General features: G+C 47.7%; 1 protein-coding gene across 1 annotated transcript; it reads left to right on the top strand.

Moving 5' to 3' along the window:
* Positions 1-4186: 4186 nt before the first annotated feature.
* LOC119330613 (ferrochelatase-2, chloroplastic-like) lies at positions 4187-17042 on the top strand. The gene is made up of 11 exons (XM_037603732.1): positions 4187-4347; positions 4443-4559; positions 4654-5026; positions 5447-5590; positions 6441-6542; positions 8838-8941; positions 9022-9148; positions 13966-14118; positions 14348-14448; positions 14543-14744; positions 16577-17042. Exons 2-11 carry the CDS (start codon positions 4510-4512, stop codon positions 16799-16801), a joined length of 1581 nt encoding a protein of 526 aa, XP_037459629.1. The 5' UTR covers positions 4187-4347; positions 4443-4509; the 3' UTR covers positions 16802-17042.
* Positions 17043-17948: the final 906 nt, after the last annotated feature.

Below are 17948 nucleotides of genomic sequence, written 5' to 3'. Positions count from 1 at the left end.
CTGTCCAGTGGTTAGCTTGATGAAGCAACCATCAAGCCCTGCATCCATACCCAAATTAGCTACCATAAATTTTTCAACAAGATATTTTGAACAAAATGCAGTTATAGATTTACCTATAAAGGGCTTGCAACCATTAAGAAATCCTTGCTTTGATGCATGCAAGCAGTAGAACATGTACTTAAATCTAGGAGTTGGTGCAGGGTTTTCTGGGTCCTCAAAATATTGTAACTATACATGTGCTACCAGGGTTTGTATCAATAAGTGCTTGCAGGTAGTCCCTCAGTCTATAGTACTGCTCCTCCTGGTCACCTTGTACAACCTTAATAGCCTTCCTCCTTGCCTTATAGGCCACACTCTTTGATACATCAACTGAAAACTTGACTTTGCTGTTTTTAATAAGTGCATCCGCAGGTGCTCTAGGATCTGCTCTAAGAGAAGGCTCCACTGCTTTGGAAAGCCACTTAGTAGTAACCTTTGTGTTCTCTGCTGATGCTGGACAAGTGTGCTCCATGTTACACTTCTTAATGCAAAATGTTCTTTCATGAGCTATCCTGGAGGGACACATGTAAAATTCACATCCATGCTCTCTCTGTGAACACCAAACAATAATTCTTGTTGGAGTGTTACTGTGGTAGTGAAAAGACCTCAAAGTCCTTATATGAAAATCTCTTAATGCTTCTCTGAACTGGTAAACACTATCAAAACACAAGCTCTTGCACAAGAGTAAATGTGAATTGGGAATTGAGGGGTCAAAATATACCCTTTCCTTCATCTTTTTCTTACTGCTCTTTGTCTTTGGCTTCTTCATGAGGTATGGTAGTTCAACTTCATTTTCTTCTTACTCATCACTTATGCCTGCATCACTAGCAAAACAAAACTCATCTGCTTCAGGAAACCAATCTTCAAAACGTTTTTTCTCTACCTCATTGTGACATCTGCTAGTTGGACCAGGATTCTTCACATGTTTCACAATAGCAGTACTTTGCAATGTTGTATCCTCTACAGAGGCACACTCTGTTTCCATTTGTTCAACAGCTTCAGCACTCCCATCTGAATTCACTGAATCATCAGAACAAAATTCAGACACTTCAGTGTCTCCTTCAAAGTGGTTCAAATCTGCCTCTCTTTGAATCCTGCTCCTCTCAAGCTGAGCCTTTCTATCATCTATCTGATTTTGAAGCTCAGATTGCTCCACAACCTTTTTCACACAGCAACTCTCTTGAGTGTTGATGTAATTCTGATTTGCCTGTGTACTAATTCCAGGTTCAACATGTCTCACAACCCTTATGTTCACAACCTTGACATGATGAAAAAACTCCAACATTTCATGAACACTAGCTTCATTACCTAAATACTTTACTCTTTCAGATCCAATTTCCTCCTCCTTCACATAGTACATGTAATCACTCTCCCCATAACCTTCACTAGCAATGAGTGATTGTAGAGTAAGCAAAGAAATCTGTCTCATATATAACCCTTTTCACAGGGTTTCTTCCTTCTAAATGAAACCATATCTCCCACTTCTGCTCAGCCAAACTGCACAAATATGTGCTCATCAATTGAACTGAAATTGATACAACTAGAGGTGCAACAAAGTTTGATGTACATGTTCAACTAACAGAAACATACACTCACTAATTTGCCATATTGAAGAAAACTACCACTTTTAAGCAAGAGTTTCTCCATACCTGCCACCCATAAAACATCCAGGCGCCGGCGATGACTGGCCGACCACTGCCTCCGGCTGCTGCAACCCTGCATGCATCGCATAGCTGCTCGTCCCCAACCACTTATCCACTTCAGAGAATAAGCCAACATCGTCCAAATTTGTGCCACCGCCGCCGTCGTCGCCGCCGCCCGCGCCGCCACCCATATCGCCGCCGCCCCCGTCCGGAATCACCGACGCCATGGCGGCCGCAACCTAGGTCAGACAGAGGGAGAGGAGGGAGAGAGTGAAGCGCGAGAGGGCCATGGATTGGATCTGATGCTATCACCGGGCCGACCGACCCGTTTCCGACCGCGGACGCGCCGTTAACGGTCGTTAACGCGCGGCGGCTGTCGGTTGGCCAGCGTGGCACCTGAAACGTGGGACCAACCGGTCAGTTTCCTGCTTAGCGCGGGCGAAGCGGCCGCTTTCGAGACTTGGTAGTTTTTTGCCACGGATTAGGCAAAAAATGATAGTTTTTCGCACAAAAACGTAGAGTGGTAGTTTTCTGTCATGTTTCTGTCAAATGTGGTAGTTTTTGGTTAAATACTCAACATAAGCTGAACTTGTCAATAATTTAGATCTTGTTTTTTAAGCTGAACTTGTCAATAATTTAGATCTTCTTTTTTCTATGTGGAACTGATTCTTCCCCAAAATTATAAAGCCTGTATTGATGCATATATACAACCTAAGGAACTCTATCATGAATACCCTTCCTATGTAAAAACCATTTTGCTGTGAATCAAATCTTCCGACAAATTATCAAATCTTAATAAAAATCAAGTAGTTTACCGATCCATCGCGCACTGCCCGCTAGTTCTTTCTAACGACCCAGGAACCCCCTTTATATAATAATACGGTCCCTGGGGTTACAAGAGATTTCGGTTCAACCCGCAGTCGAAGGCCTACTCTAGTCTCCATCGTGCTTTCCAAGCTGTGGACTCCGTCTGGTATTGGATTCTGGAAAATCGGGTCCTATCTCCACCGGCCGGGTTCTCTCCAGGCTCACCAGCCCATAGAGACACGACCCAGATAGCTTCCTGGACAACCCGGTCCTGGGCCTTCTAGCCTTGGCAGGTTGTGTCTTGGGCACCTAAGTCCAATCCGTGGGTAATTCCCCCAACACAGGAGCCGCGCTGCTCGCCGCCCACGCCGGCCTCCACGTGGATGACTTTGGGCATGCACAAATGCCCTGCACCTGCTGGCTATCACTTCGGATAATGTCCACCTCGAAGACGCGTCCACCGCCAGCAGGAGCAAACGAAGTGAAAGAGAGCCCAACGCGCGCAATGCCCGACGAGAGGAGTAAAACAACAAGCTTATAGGAAATCAGAACCGGCTCAAGGAAAAGACCAAAACACCAATGAGAACAACCAACTACTTAGGCCGAGCAACCGATCCTCCATCCCAAGGCAACTCGAGTCGGCAGAGTGAAACAACTCGACACAAAGCGAGCGATGCTACGAGCGACAGTACTCGGCTAGAACGAGCGAAGCAACCCGACAGAGGGCCGAGTGCGCGCGCATGTCGGCCTCTTGCCTCCGCGACCCCTGGCCAGATGGAACTCATGGCTGATTGTCCAGCCATCACGACCCTAACCGGTTGACCCACTCAGCCCATCCGACACGCGCCAACCCTAGAAACCGCGCGCGTGGGCCAGCTAGCGCGATCGGACCACCCCACTTGGAGCCAAAGGCCGCTGGCAGTCGGGTCCGCCACCCGTCACGCGCGGGAGCTTGCCCGTGGACACGACTGAAAACACCATGTGACATTGGCCACGTGTGCGTTCGTGGTCCACCCACCATGGACCCCTAAGGCTCGTGGACATGGCGCACGCCATCCGGGTCGATCGGACGTCGCGAAGAACACCTAGAAGGCGCCTGCAACACGTCATCGGGAATGGGACGGTGTGGACGGGCTCGCCGTGCGGGCCTGGATGGCGTGAGCAGACAACCCTACATGGAGCCAAAGGAAGCGGATAGGCGGGTCCTCTCATCCCATCATGAGCGAGACCTCACACACGGGCGTGATCGAAAATTCCGCATGATGCTACCCCATAGCGCTTCCGTGGTCCACCCGTCATGGATCCCCGAGACGGGTCGTCTGGCTGCACGCTGCCCAAGTAGATCGAACGGTGTGGGGAGCCCCCGAAAGGCACCCGTGGCACGTCACTGGCAAACATACGGCTGGAGAGCCTCCTTGCCCGCGAAGCCCCCAGAAAATGGGCACTCCAACGCAACACTCGTTACTTTGTTTCTGAAAAGAGTATTACAAGGAAATGCGAGATTTGTTTGGTTTTTCTTTGGTGGGAAGGAACGGCGGTTAGGAGACATACGTTGGACGAAAAATGGATGGGCCGGCAGCACGGGCACCAGGACGAGCAGGCAAGCCGGTAGCGCGCCCCTCCCTTGGGAAGATATTTTGATCAAAAGTCAAATCAAATATAATAATAAATCTCTAGAAAAGTTTCCACCGTTCCAACATTCGAACCCTATCCTCTTGCTTCCTTCCGCTTCCACTTGCCACTTCGTCCTTCCGCTTCTTCCCCCGAAGCCCGAATCCTCTCTCTCCTCCCCGTCATAAACAGGGACCTCAAACAAGTTCTCTTGTACCTCCGCGCTTCCAAGGATTTGATTTCTTCGGTAGGCGATAAGGAACCCGAAATGCACTGGCTTGTTCCGATTACCTCTTATTTTTTGCTCTAACCTGAGTCTCCTGTCTTCTCCTATCCATGCAGCTCGTTGCGGATTTCCCTACTGGCTGAGTACCAATTTCGCTCGGTTTCACAACAAATTTGGATATCCATGCTCCACGTCAGGCTCGCTCCTGGGCCTGCACCGCGTAATTTATCTAGGTAATACTACCAATAGCTCCTAATACGGCTGGGACTAATTGTTTTGATGCATGTGGTCTCTAATGGGGATTGGTGGTTTGGGGTTTTGGTTCAGGAGATGGGATACCAGCGCATACCTACATAGCTGGTGTTCCGTTCCTTGTCCAAGCAGGCTCAGTCTCTCGAGGACATATTCAATTAAATCTTCTTTGATTGGTAGCGCCACGGGACTTTGTCTTGGGCAATGTTGCCGCATCAAGCCTTTGTCCTGCAAATGCAAGCTAGGTAGGTCTTCTCAGCCGCCACCTGACTCGAGGCAACATTTTAGTGCATCTTCATCCGCATCAGAGGCGGTTCTCACTGCGCAGTCTGATATCCGGAAACTTTTTGTTGCCAATGAGAAAATCGGCGTTCTGCTGCTAAACCTTGGAGGCCCAGAGACCCTTGATGATGTCCAGCCTTTCTTGTTTAATCTCTTTGCTGATCCGGTAATTACCATCCTCATATGCAATTATGAGCCTCTTAAGTTTTTTCACTTGCTATATTTCCCGGTCTTCATTTCTCCAAAAGATTATGTCGAGCAAGAATTTATCATTTTCCTGGAAATGTACAACAATTTACTTTGTACTCCCTCTGTAAAGAAATATAAGAGCGTTTAGATCACTAAGTTCCTGGAAATGTAAACGCTCTTATATTTGTTTACAGAGGGAGTACTTCTCATCGAATTGTAAAGGCCAAATCAACCTTGGAGCTTTGCATCAAGTTCTACAATCATGGGATACATTTTGTAGCTAAGAAATAAAGAGCTTCAGAAGTTCAGATGTGCCTCCTTACAAGTGCTTTTGAGGAAATCACACTGCAACTTATTTTCTCCTACTCATTGGCTATCTCATGATACATTATGACAGGATATCATCCGTCTTCCTAGGGCGTTCCGCTTTCTGCAGAAGCCGCTAGCACAATTCATTTCTGTTGCAAGAGCGCCAAAGAGCAAGGAAGGTTATGCATCCATAGGTGGTGGTTCACCTCTTCGACAAATTACTGATGCGCAGGTGCATTGTAATCTTGTATTGTCTTAATTGCTAACTTCTCATGGATCCTGCACAAGTGAATCTCTTAACACAATGGATATTACTGAAATTCACTCACTACTGAACAACATAACTAAAAAATAGTTCTTTATCACACAGTAAACCTATTGTTCAGCAGAATTAAAGCTATCTGCCCAAATCACAGTAAAATGTTGAAAAAAGATTGTCTCCATAATCCTAGGAAGCACTGGAATTGCACTTACCAAGGAGCATAAGTGAAACAAAAACAAAAGAAACTGCTTGCTACTCATAATATAAGATCACTCGAAACCACCTACGCCTAGTCCATGAGTCACAACTCCTAACAATATAGCGATCTGTTCAGCAGCTAATTGTCTGAGCAAGATGCAGCAATGCACAACCATGCATGTTGTGAATATTGTAATATTTATTCTAACCATTTATAATGTTCACTCGTTTTGAAGAAAATAACCGTAGGGGAAACCCATACAGTACATGTAGGAACCCATATTTGCATCCGTGGGGACTTGAACTCAAGTGGTGGGGCTGTAAATCCACTTCCCCAAATAATTGAGTTAGGCTCATTTCGTTCTTGTAATGTTCCCTCAAGCCAATGTCGCACTACTAGATGGGTTAATGAGTCACCTGACAAGAATACTTCTATTTGATGTTGAGCAAGAAAATATGTTGTTTCCCTTAGGCGTTGACCTATTCATATCATTATGATGCTAAGTAAATTAGTTAAGGTCTCCTCACTTCTCCTATATTATTCATATCTTCCCATAAACTATATGCATCCTATATTATATTTCATTTTATGGTTTTACCATTTTATGGAAACCTTGTACAGGGAGAAGCACTTATGGAGGCACTATGTGGAAAGGATATCCCTGCTAAGGTGTACGTGGGAATGCGGTATTGGCATCCCTTCACCGAGGAAGCTATAGAACAAGTAGGGGCTTTTCATGTCTCCATTACGCTAGTTTGGTTCTGCTGTTTACTTTATTGATCAATTTTTTGGCATTTGTTTCTGTCTATTGAAATACATTGCCCGCCTCTCTCCATGAGTCTGGACATTTGGAGCAACTGGTTGGTGCATGAAGTCAATACTGTCAGTATCAGAAGTTACTGATAACAAATGGTAGAAAATGTGTTGCCATGACAAGGAAACGAAAATAGCCTAATGCGCTATCTAATGAGAGAAACGTCTAGATTATTACCGAAAAAGGCTTTCGCCCCGCTTTATAGATAAAGCAAACCACCACAGCACAACAGCCCAACACAAGTTCACAATGCACGCGCACACACACACACACACACGAAGGTACGGTACAGACGAACACAGAGAGAGTACAAGAGGGATCTGCTGAGGGCACAGCTCAAGTAGTCCTAAAAAACACAAGCTGTAGCATACACCACAAACGTCTAGATTATTACAACAAACTCCTCCTAAGCTAGTTGTTGCTCAATTATTTCACCTCCATGACGCTGATTTTTTCCCGAAGTAGCTCGAGCTGGACACGCCCAAGTGCCTTGGTGAATATGTCCGCGAGCTGATCGCAGGTGCCGATGAAGTTGACGACAATCGTTCCATCCTCGATGCAGCCTTTGATGAAGTTATATTGCACCTCGATGTGCTTGCTTTGGTCGTGGAAGACCGGGTTCTTGCAGAGCTGAATCAAAGATTTGTTGTCCATGCTGGCGATGAGAGGATCTGTCCCGTGGAGATCGCCGAGGAGCTGCCCAAGCCATATGCCCTGTCATGCCACTGTGGCGGCAGCAATGTACACTCGCAGGAGAACAGCGAGATGTTCTGCTTCCGACATTGCCAAGACACCGGGCAATAGCTGAAGAAGAGTAGTGTGCCTGAAGAAGAGCATGTCAGCGTCGCTGTAGCCGACGAGTCCTGTGTCGCCGGGTTTCCTGCTGTAGCTGCAGCCGTAGTGGAGCGTGCCCGCAATGTACCTGTGCTTGACGGCGCTTATGTGCTCTCTTGTGGGCGCCGCCATGAAGTGGCTCACCATGCCGACGGCAAAGCTGATGCCCGGGTGAGTCTGAACCAAGTAGCGGAGGCTGCCGACGATGCTCTGATAGAAGGTGACATTGAACGGCGGATTTAAGCTCTTCGATGGCTTTAGGCTTGGTTCCATCGGCACGTACCAAAAACGGAAATCGCCTAATGCGCTATTTAATGAGAGCAATGGCTAGATTTTATTACAACCATGGTTTTCGAGTCGCGCGACTAGTCGATGAGTCGCAAAAAAAAATGTCGACTCAACTTAGTGTCGACTCGAGTCGTGAGTCGTGACTAGTCGCAACTGCAGGCTCGACTTTTTCCGAGTCGCTACCCCAGATTACAACAATAATTATGCAGGAACCATCGTGTTTGCAGAAGAGGCTACGGAGGAGGCCGTGCAGTTGAGATGCCGACAAGGAGTAGTGACGAGTAGCAACTAGCGGTTGAGCATGCAGCACCAATTGGAAGGTGCATGTGCAAGACGCATTCGGCGAAACGATCCATGTTAACCTCTTTTAAAAAAAAAACCATAATAGAAGCTAGCTTAGCAGAAACGCTGAAGATAGCATTGGAACAGCAACGGGAGCACAAGATGTGGCAAGCTGATGGGCGAGCAACAGCACCTAGCGGTAGCAATAGGAAGAGCAGAATGCTTGCAGCAGCATTGTGCAAAGAGCGGCAGTGACAGCTCCAGGTAAGCAGATGCCGTTGGGACTCTGTTCCTTTGATGGTCACAGAGAGGGACGAACTCCAGAGCTGGGGATCAGACCAAAAATTGATCAGCCCTGAGAGATCAAGATTGACCGTGGACACTGGGAAAAACAATCCGATTGGGAAGAAACGAGTTGCGGCACCGGAGCAGAAAACACTAAACCTGGGCTCACGATACCATGTTAGAGGGGCAACTTAGATTGTACTGCATGGCCAATGGGACAAATATAGTATAGTACAATAGACTTGGGATACAAGGAAGAAAATCTAGATTACTACGTAAAGAGACCTAGACCTATACTAATACTCTTTAACACATTATTTACTTTTGGATTGTGATTGGCAATAGTATGGTAATCTGAGATGCAGTTTAAAATCTTCTAACACACAAAAAGAATATTCAAAGTTCACGAAACTTTCAATATCAATGCTATTATAGATATGGTAAATTACTTAGTCTTACCGTAACTTATAGTATTTCGTTGCACTAGAGATTAATTTGTCCTCTTTACATTGTAGATAAAAAAGGATGGAATCACAAAACTTGTTGTACTACCTCTTTACCCCCAGTTCTCCATATCGACCAGTGGTTCAAGTCTCCGTCTTCTGGAGAGCATATTCAGGTAAGTACAGTAATTTGAAATGATGAATTGCACATCGCTTTTCAAGATTATACGAGTGACACATTCAGCTGCAATGTTAGAGAGGATGAGTATCTGGTCAATATGCAACATACGGTTATTCCTTCTTGGTATCAGCGTGAAGGATATATTAAGGCCATGGCAACTTTGATCGAGAAGGAGTTGTTGAAATTTCCAAAACCGCAGAAGGTAAGAACCATGTTTCATGATCTTGGTGTTCTCTCTTGACTGAAAGTAGTAGAAGGCTGTTGATATTGGAGGCGATTTCCTTGCTGTAACACAAAATATAATACTAGGCCATTCTTTCAGGCAATCTATGTGTGCCGAATTGCCAATGCTTAATATTTTCAAACTGGGCATACATTAAGACAGAAACGTTGTCATCTAGGTTACTAATAACGTAATAAAATTTAGCCACTCATCCTGAAACAGGCTCTGGTTGGAACTGCTTAAGGGGGTAGAATATGAGACTTTTTACGGTACATCGTACTACAAAAAATAGTGGGTACTCCATCCTTTCCGGTTTATAAGGCTCCTCATTAACTACATGCCACATAAGCAAAATTTTCTCGGAGTACGCTATGTTACTACCTAAGTTATTCCCACTATGACTAGCCTTAGTGCAAGCTATGTCCTCCTCCTTTCCAAATGAGCCCTCTTCAATATCTCAACTAATTCTTCTCTTTAATGCGGCGATGCATGCTCGTGCCAGTGCATGCGATGGTCAATGCATATCCAGACTAGAACGCCGGAGGTTCGCTTTGACGCTGCATGCAGGAGGCAATTAATCTCTAAGCCTGCTGCCAATGCATGGGTGCTTAGATGAGGTGCTAAGCACATTAAATAGCTTAGCAACTATACTCCCCAATGCATAGGTGCTTAGCTTATGGTTGCTAAGCTTGCTTCATTTAATGATTTAGCAACTAAAGCTCTTCATGTATTGGTGGGCTTCCTTCCTTTAAATGTTTTGCCTAGGTTCACGCGCTTAGCATTGTTTCTTCCTGGGGTCACCACACTCATCTCTCTCCTCTTAAATAACTTGCCACATCATATTTTTTGCCTATGTGGAAGGCTTAGCACATGTACAAGGTGGAGCATTGGGAGGGGCCTGATGCTATTATTGCGTGAACTCATTCCTTCTTGGTCGCAGTGCTCTCGCCGACGACAGCTGCCGCCTAGGACAGGAGGGGGGCGACGCCGCAGTGCGGGCTCTTCCGGCCTACGGTGGAGCGCCAAGCGCTAGTGTTTGCATAGACTGTGTGGAGAGCCGTCACGGCGACTGGGGGCTGCCGTCGTCCTCTCGCCCTAGCGCCACGACCACGAGTGGTCGTATTTCTTTTTCGAGGTATCGGCTGTGTCCATTAAGAGGATGGGCCACGGGGGTGCGTATGGTGGTGGCGAATGGATATGTGAAATTCCGTAATGCCGATCACTCATTTTTTTTAGGGAGCCAGCCCACGTTTTTGCTAACGGTACTACCGAAACTCCCCCTGATCACAAAATACTACCGAAAATCTGCAGTAGTATTTTCAAATCTGAGCCGTCCAAGCACAAAAATAAACGGTCAATATTGATCTGATGTACTGTAAAAGGTCTCAAGAATATTTAACTTTGTAAGGGAGCAATAGGCTTTGTAAGGGAGCAATAGGAATCACTCTTTTGGAAGTTTCTTTTCTGGAGAACGCATCCTCAGTAAAAAATTTCTGAATAACCTCACTCGTGCGCAACCCGGGATCAACTTCCTAGTCGGTCACTCATCCTCAAATTGCGCCAAGCCAATCATGCTTAACTTTGAGGTTCCTTGCGGATGGACTACCAAAAAAAAAAAATTCTTGTTGATATGAGTAGTCTATCATTCATATTAAGCCAAAATGTCACATAGATTTGTAACACTCCGTAATGGTGTCCTGGACTAGGGGGGCATTTCCTATTTAGCGCTGCAGGCGGCGGTTATAGCTGTTTGCGCAAACCGGCGCCTGCAGCGGCACTAGCTGGGCTCGGCCCAACTCCCATTTCGCCCCCTGTTTTCCAACTCAAAAAACGAGATATAGGAAAAGCGTGCGCAATCAGGAATCGAACAAACGATCTCTCAGTTGATAGAAACACCACAGACCACTACGCCACCGTCCTGACTTTGTGAATATAAGCCTCCTTTCCCTATTTTATACCTTTTGTTCCCTGTGTTTGTTCCCCTTTCTTTTTTTGTTTCCTGTTTTCTTTCTTTTTTCTTAAATGCGTGAAATGTCTACAAATAGATGATATTTGTTTTCTAATTCATGAACTTTTTCTTTAAATTGATGAACTTTTTTCAATTCAGTGAACTTTTTAAAGTTCAATGATTTTTTTTCAAACTGATTAACTTTTTTTCAAGTTCAATGAACTTCTTAACATTTTTCTGAATTTATTCTAAAAATCCATGAACTTTTTCTAAAATCCGATGAATTTTTTTTGATTCGATGAACTTTTTGTTCAAATCCAATGAACTTTTTTTGATTCGATGAACTTTTTTTGAGTCGATGAACTTTTTTTCCAAATCCAATGAACTTTTTTCAAATCCGATGAACTTTTAAGAATTGATGAACTTTTTTCAGAATTGTGAACTTTTTTGTTCAAAATCGATGACCTTTTTTTCATAAACATATTCAAACTTGTAAAAAAAACCGGAGGCCGGTCTTTTTCCTGAACGAGCGGCGCAGCACAGCCAAAAAAAGCCAGCGATGCGAGTCTTTTTTCTTCAGCGAGCGAATGGAAGGGAGCGATCGAGCGATCTTTTAATGGGCCGCGGCCCACGGCTGGTCGCTGTAGGCGCCAGTTCTCCAACGGGCGCCTACAGCGCCCAATAGGAGCTCCCGACTAGGGGGTGCTAGCCACGTCGGCCCCCAGCCATATAGGCTGGGCCGAGGACCCCCATGAAGATAAACCAAGTAGGCCTCGTTCGTCGAGCCCAAGAGAACTAGGATTGAAGATTCCAAAGACTTGGCGTGTACTACATAGATTTAGAGGTAGTCTTCTCCAATATTGCCCTTAGATGCAACCGACCTATGTAAACCCCAGGCACCCCTGGTATCTATATAAACTGAGGGGTGTGGGCCGTAGACAACAACTCATACACACACGATATCGCTGTAGATCACATGTACTCTCTACCCCCTTGAAATCAAAGCAGGACGTAGGGTATTGCCTCTTCAAGAGGGCCTGAACCTGGGTAAACTTCTGTGTCCTTGTTACCATCGTGCCAAGACTACCAGCTCGGGACCCCCTACCCGTGATCTGCTGGATTTGACTCCATCACTCCGGCCCGGTTCCTGGCCGTTATGTCTAGCAGGATCTAGACTGGCCCCATAGACCAACACTACTCTTTACTGTGCACTTTGTCCTCACTCGTGCGCACCCCTGGGACTTCTCAGTCGATCACCCATCCTCAAATTGCTCCAAGCCAAGCACGCTTAACGTTGAGGTTCCTTGCGAATGGGCTTCTGAAAAAAGAAGAATCCGTTGTTGATATGAGTAGTCCATCATTCCTATTAAGCCAGGATGTCACATACACCCTCATTCAAAGGAACCGATGTCCTCATCGGCGTAGCAGGCCGTCCCCTCTTAGCACACGTATATGCGCCAATACCAGCATCCATTTGTGCCCATGTCGTGTGCCACCACGGGGCACACGTGCCATGTACATGTCTGCGCCACTGACCCGCACAAGCCCATGAAACCGCGAGGGTCGACTCTAATGTTTGAGTTGTGTCGAATATAGTGTACAAGGTAGGTTATAGTTGGACTATGAGTTGTATTGTGTTTACATAGGATGTGGAGTCGTGTCCTAGTAGGACACTTGTATCCTAGGCCTCTCATATATAGTGGGGGTAGACACACGATGTAACCTATGCCAACATAATAGCACAGGAACGCAAGGGGGAGCCGGCGGCGTGTGCCGGCGCCCGGGTGACCGATGTGCGGTATTGTGACGGTGTCACGCGGAGGAGCGCCCGTAGTCAGGCCCCGGGGATGTAGCCATATCGGTGAACCTCGTTAACAAATCTCGGTGTCGTGCCCGTGTGATTGCTTGGTCCTCGGATGATCGACGGTATGCCTCAGATTTATTCTAACATCTAATACCATTTGTAACGCCTCGGCCACAGCCACCGGTTCCCTGCCGTTATGCCTGGCTGGATCGAGACTCTCCCCACAGGCCAACACTAGTCTTTCTTGTGCACTTTTTCCTCACTCGTGCACACCTAGGATCAACTTCCAGGTCGGTCACCCATTCTCATATTGCTTCAAGCCAAGCACGCTTAACTTTGAGATTCCTTTCGGATGGGCTCCTGAAAAAGTAGGAATTCCTTGTTGATATGAGTAGTCTATCATTCCTAATAAGCCAATATGTCACACAGGAGGACAGTGGGCCAAACCGAAGGTTTGAGCCCCTCTAGTGCACCGACGTCCCAAGCTTGGTGTAGACTGTCCGGCGGCATGAGCCCCAACCGCCACCAAACCTGACGTGCAGAAGGGCACAGGAGGAAGAGGTGTAGCACATCTTCTGAAGCAGCAACACATAATGGGCAGGAGCTATTGGACCCAATACCTTTGCGGAGTGGATTTGCTATTTTATTGAGCCTAACTTTGAACAGTAGCCATGCAAATACCTTCACCTTGTTGGGAGCTTTCGAAACCCAGATTAGTGCTGCGTTGGGGTCGACGTCATCTTCTGCAATGATCTGTGCGTACGCATTCTTGGAGAAGGGCAGGCCGTGAACGGTGAACCTTTGGTCCGGCTGATGCTCAAGGCGAAAGTCCTGCAACAAAGAAAGCACCTCATCCAGTTCTACAGCAGTTACCCTAGTATGATAAGCTTCAAGCAAAAATATCTAATGATTGATGAAGATACACCTTAGATTATTCCTATTTTGCATCCATTTGTTTTCTTAACTTCAGACAGATCTTAGCCTTTTCAGTTTCTTTGTTCTGATGAATGAAATATTATACCTGATGGGACATGAGATTTGCAGGTTATGATATTTTTCAGTGCTCATGGAGTTCCTCTGGCATACGTTGAAGAAGCTGGTGATCCGTATAAAGCAGAGATGGAAGAGTGCGTGGATCTTATCATGGAGGAGCTCGAAAAAAGAGGAATGGCAAATCCATCTACACTTGCTTATCAGGTCAATACATCACATGCTGATGCCCCGTGTATTTTACGTAAGCAACCACACTACTCCTTGGCTTTTGCAATCACCATCCAAATGGGGAGCCTATGTAGTGTGCAGCACTAGCATAACATCGATTTGGGGGTTGCTCCAGTCCAAGTACAGCAGCAGATAAACGTGATGCTTAGTCTTATTTGAAGTGTTATCTGGCCTTCTAAACTAACATATTGGCATAAATTTCCAGAGCCGAGTAGGACCAGTGGAATGGCTGAAACCCTACACTGACGAGACAATTATTGCTCTTGGGCAGAGAGGGGTAAAGAGCCTTCTAGCAGTTCCCATTAGGTATACTTCTCTTAACTCTATATGCAGTTGCCCCTTATAAACTAAACTATTAGTTTGATAATCATCATTGTTTATTCTTGTCTTCTCTCTTCAGTTTTGTCAGCGAACACATTGAGACGTTAGAAGAAATTGACGTCGAATACAAGGAGCTGGCTTTGCAATCTGGTATCAAGCACTGGGGACGAGTTCCCGCTTTAGGTTGTGAGCCCACATTCATTTCAGATCTGGCGGATGCTGTTATCGAAAGCCTGCCTTATGTTGGCGCAATGGCAGTTTCCAACCTTGAGGCTCGGCAGGTAAGTATCACAGGACATGCAAAATGCCTTCTATTCGTGTTAATCAATCATGTCAGCTTCCAATATTCTACTCCCCCTATCAAAATATAAGACATTTTCCTATACAAATGGAGTATAAAAAAAGTCTTATATCTAGTAATATGCATGTGGTATTTTCAACCTAGAGTTAAACACAGGCCTGGTGATTCAGTGAACCTATATCACTCAGAATATACTGGTGCAAATTGGATTGAACTAAAACCACGACGAGTAATTTGGAACGGAGGAAGTAGCATTATAAGACTTAAGACCAAATACTGAATTAGGGTCAGCAGATAATATTATAATGGTTTAAACATAAGTGACATGCAAAAACATGCCCTAGATGGAATACCCCTTGTATGAAAATCTGATTGTGGTCAAAGCGCTGATCACTCCGTGGTCACCATAGTAGTGATTCCTTGGACGATGTCCTAAATGACGCCCCTGCGTCGCCCCCGGGCGACACGGGGGAACCCTAGCGCCGCCGCCGCCAGGTCCCCCTCGCCCCTCCCTCGCTTCGCCGCCGCTGGAGGGGCCGCCGGCGAAGTCCGCGCGCGCCCCAGGGAAGGTGGCGGCGGGGCGTTTCCCGTCTCCGCGGCGTTGTGCGCGCATGCGCTGCCTGCGTCGCCTCGGGCGCGGGCGAGATGCAGGGCCGCGGGAGTGGCTACAACGCGGGGAGAGGCCGGATCATGGCCGGGCTTGGCCGGATCTAGCTTCTCCGCCCCGTTGGCCGCCCTCGATGGGGCTCGGTGGCTTCGCTCCGGCAGCCAGCAAGGGCTGGATCCCTGGGCGGCGGCCCCGGACGGCGGAGGATGTGTCGGCGGCTGTGGTCTCGCGACGGGCGACACGGCGGCCGCGGTGATGGACGATCCGTGCGCAAGACGCTTGATGGAGGCCATTGGAATAGATCTGGGTGAAGACCTGCTTGCGGTTGCTGCCGAGGCCGGCGATGGCGGCACTATTTGGTGTCGTTCCCTTGTTGAAGGCATCGCTGTTGAGAAGTTTCAGGCCACTATCTGCTACATCCGGGGGAAACCCTAGATCAGTAGATCGGATGACGGCGGCATTATTGTGTCGTTTCCCTCTTGTGGCGTCACTTGGAGGTGTACACGGGCTCGAGGGACCAGTGGAGCGGTGTTTCATCCTGCACATTAATGGTGGCGTTTCTCGGCGGCGTGACGCAGTGGAGACTTGGCGCCCGATGTGTGGAGACTTGGCGCCCGATGTGTGGCGAGGGACTCGCGCAGGAGGGTGATGTCATTAGGCGTCGTGGTGGCGTCCATGGCTGAGAGGCCGGGCAAGGTGGTGCAGCAGTACATCACTGAAGATGGATTGGTGGCAGGTGGCTGCGGCGGCCTCATACCCGGCAGGTGTCCTGGTTGAGGAGTGCGCCGGACTGGTAGGCGCCCCATACCCGGCAGGCGTCCCGGTTGGGACCTCAGGTCTTAGATGTTCAGGTTTGGCTGCGATGTCTGTTTGGTATTAGGCCCAGACTATCAACGCCCCTTCATCAATTGGATAGGAGTATCTACAGTTGTTGCTTAGACGGTGGTTTTAGTCTTACTGTTGTATGATTTTGTAAGGTCTTGTGAGAATAATTAATAAAATGACCGTATGCATCCGGGCGCCCGGATGCAGAGGCCGGGGGTCCTCCTTTTCTAAAAAAAATGTCCTAAATGATTGAACATCCAGTAGTTTGTAAATCTGAAGGAATTGGCATTAGGAACTGCAATTTTTAATTTAATCAAGAAGCCGACTTACACTCGTTCACAGTAGAATTTCCAGTGAAATATGGTGAATTATCTTTGCAGTCACTGGTGCCACTTGGAAGCGTGGAGGAGCTGCTAGCAACCTACGACTCGAAACGCGACATGCTGCCTCCTCCGGTGATTGTGTGGGAGTGGGGCTGGACGAAGAGCGCCGAGACATGGAATGGACGTGCTGCTATGCTGGCCGTGTTGGCTCTCCTGGTGCTGGAGGTAACAACCGGACAGGGGCTCTTGCACCAGTGGGGTATATTGCCACCTCTCCCTTGACAAGCGGGGATGGATGGATGGATGGATTTCAGGTCTCCCCTTGAGGGGATCTGATCGTAATTTTGGTTCATTTGGGGAATGCCCTGATGCTATATATGATGAATCGATTTGCCTTACGCCAAGAAAGGAAAATATGGACTGTATTCGCCGGTGTAAATATGCTAGACTGAAGAGAGCTTTACATTATTATTATTAACCAATAAGAGCTGTCGAATCGTTGGCTACAAGATCACAAACAAAAGCTGGAGCCTCACCCTGCCAAACATATTTATTTTCTTGAAAAGAGAACGCCTCTGGCTTCTGATGCACATCCTTTAGTAAACTCAAATGTTAAAAATCTGACGTTGAATTTTTAGGCTCCCCAAGCGAACGCTCTTCCTTTATCGAAAAAAAGTGAACGCTCTTCCAACATCGTTCGTGCATGTTCTGTACAGAGTGAACAAAGATGGGCTCATTTCCCCCTCACCATGTCACGCAATCCCTCTCATTCCGCCCACCGTATCCTCTCTTCCGTCCACCACACCTATCCCAGCAAGGTGACGCGGCGGCAGCCTAGGGATTCCTGGCCTTCTATCCAGGCCTGTGGTGCGGGGTAGGGGTTGGTTGGGTTTGGGGATACATAAACAACACCATGTCCCTAGAATACATTTATGGATACATAAACAACACCAACGTCCCTAGTGAGCCTTTACTAGACTAGAATCTTCCTCTGTGAAACACAGTGAACCACCTGGCCATGCGTGGGATTGGTACGAGGCCCCCGCGTCGCCTAGGGTAGGCGACACAGGCGGCAGCCCCCAACCGCGCCGCTGCCGGGCCCCCCTTCTCCACCTAATCCCCTCGCCGCCGCCGGAGGCCACCACCGGGCGAAGCCCGCGTCGTGGCGGCGACGGCAGGGCATTCCCCCCGTGGCACGACTCTCCTCTCCCGGCCCGCCTGCGGCTCGGATCCATGGCGGCGGCCATGGCTGGTGGCACGCGGCGCAGCTTGGCGGCGGGCGGCGCCGGCGTGGACAGGTGGACCACTTCCCTGGCCATGTGGATGGCGGGGAGGTGGTGGGCTCCGGCTGCGGCGGCGGTTCCTCGCTGGATGTTGGTGGCGATGGTGATGTTCGTCCTCGACCCCGATCTACTCTGATCTGCAGCGG

Source organism: Triticum dicoccoides, chromosome 1B (genome assembly GCF_002162155.2).
Source record: "Triticum dicoccoides isolate Atlit2015 ecotype Zavitan chromosome 1B, WEW_v2.0, whole genome shotgun sequence".
NCBI lineage: Eukaryota > Viridiplantae > Streptophyta > Magnoliopsida > Poales > Poaceae > Triticum > Triticum dicoccoides.
This window is presented reverse-complemented; position numbering and strand designations above follow the sequence as displayed.

Bases quoted from the DNA above. Each gene is read 5' to 3' on its own strand.
- LOC119330613 (XM_037603732.1), top strand. From the start codon at position 4,510: ATGCTCCACGTCAGGCTCGCTCCTGGGCCTGCACCGCGTAATTTATCT. The intron at 5,591-6,440 runs GTGCATTGTAAT...AACCTTGTACAG, and splicing joins GACAAATTACTGATGCGCAG to GGAGAAGCACTTATGGAGGC. The intron at 14,449-14,542 runs GTATACTTCTCT...TTCTCTCTTCAG, and splicing joins CTTCTAGCAGTTCCCATTAG to TTTTGTCAGCGAACACATTG.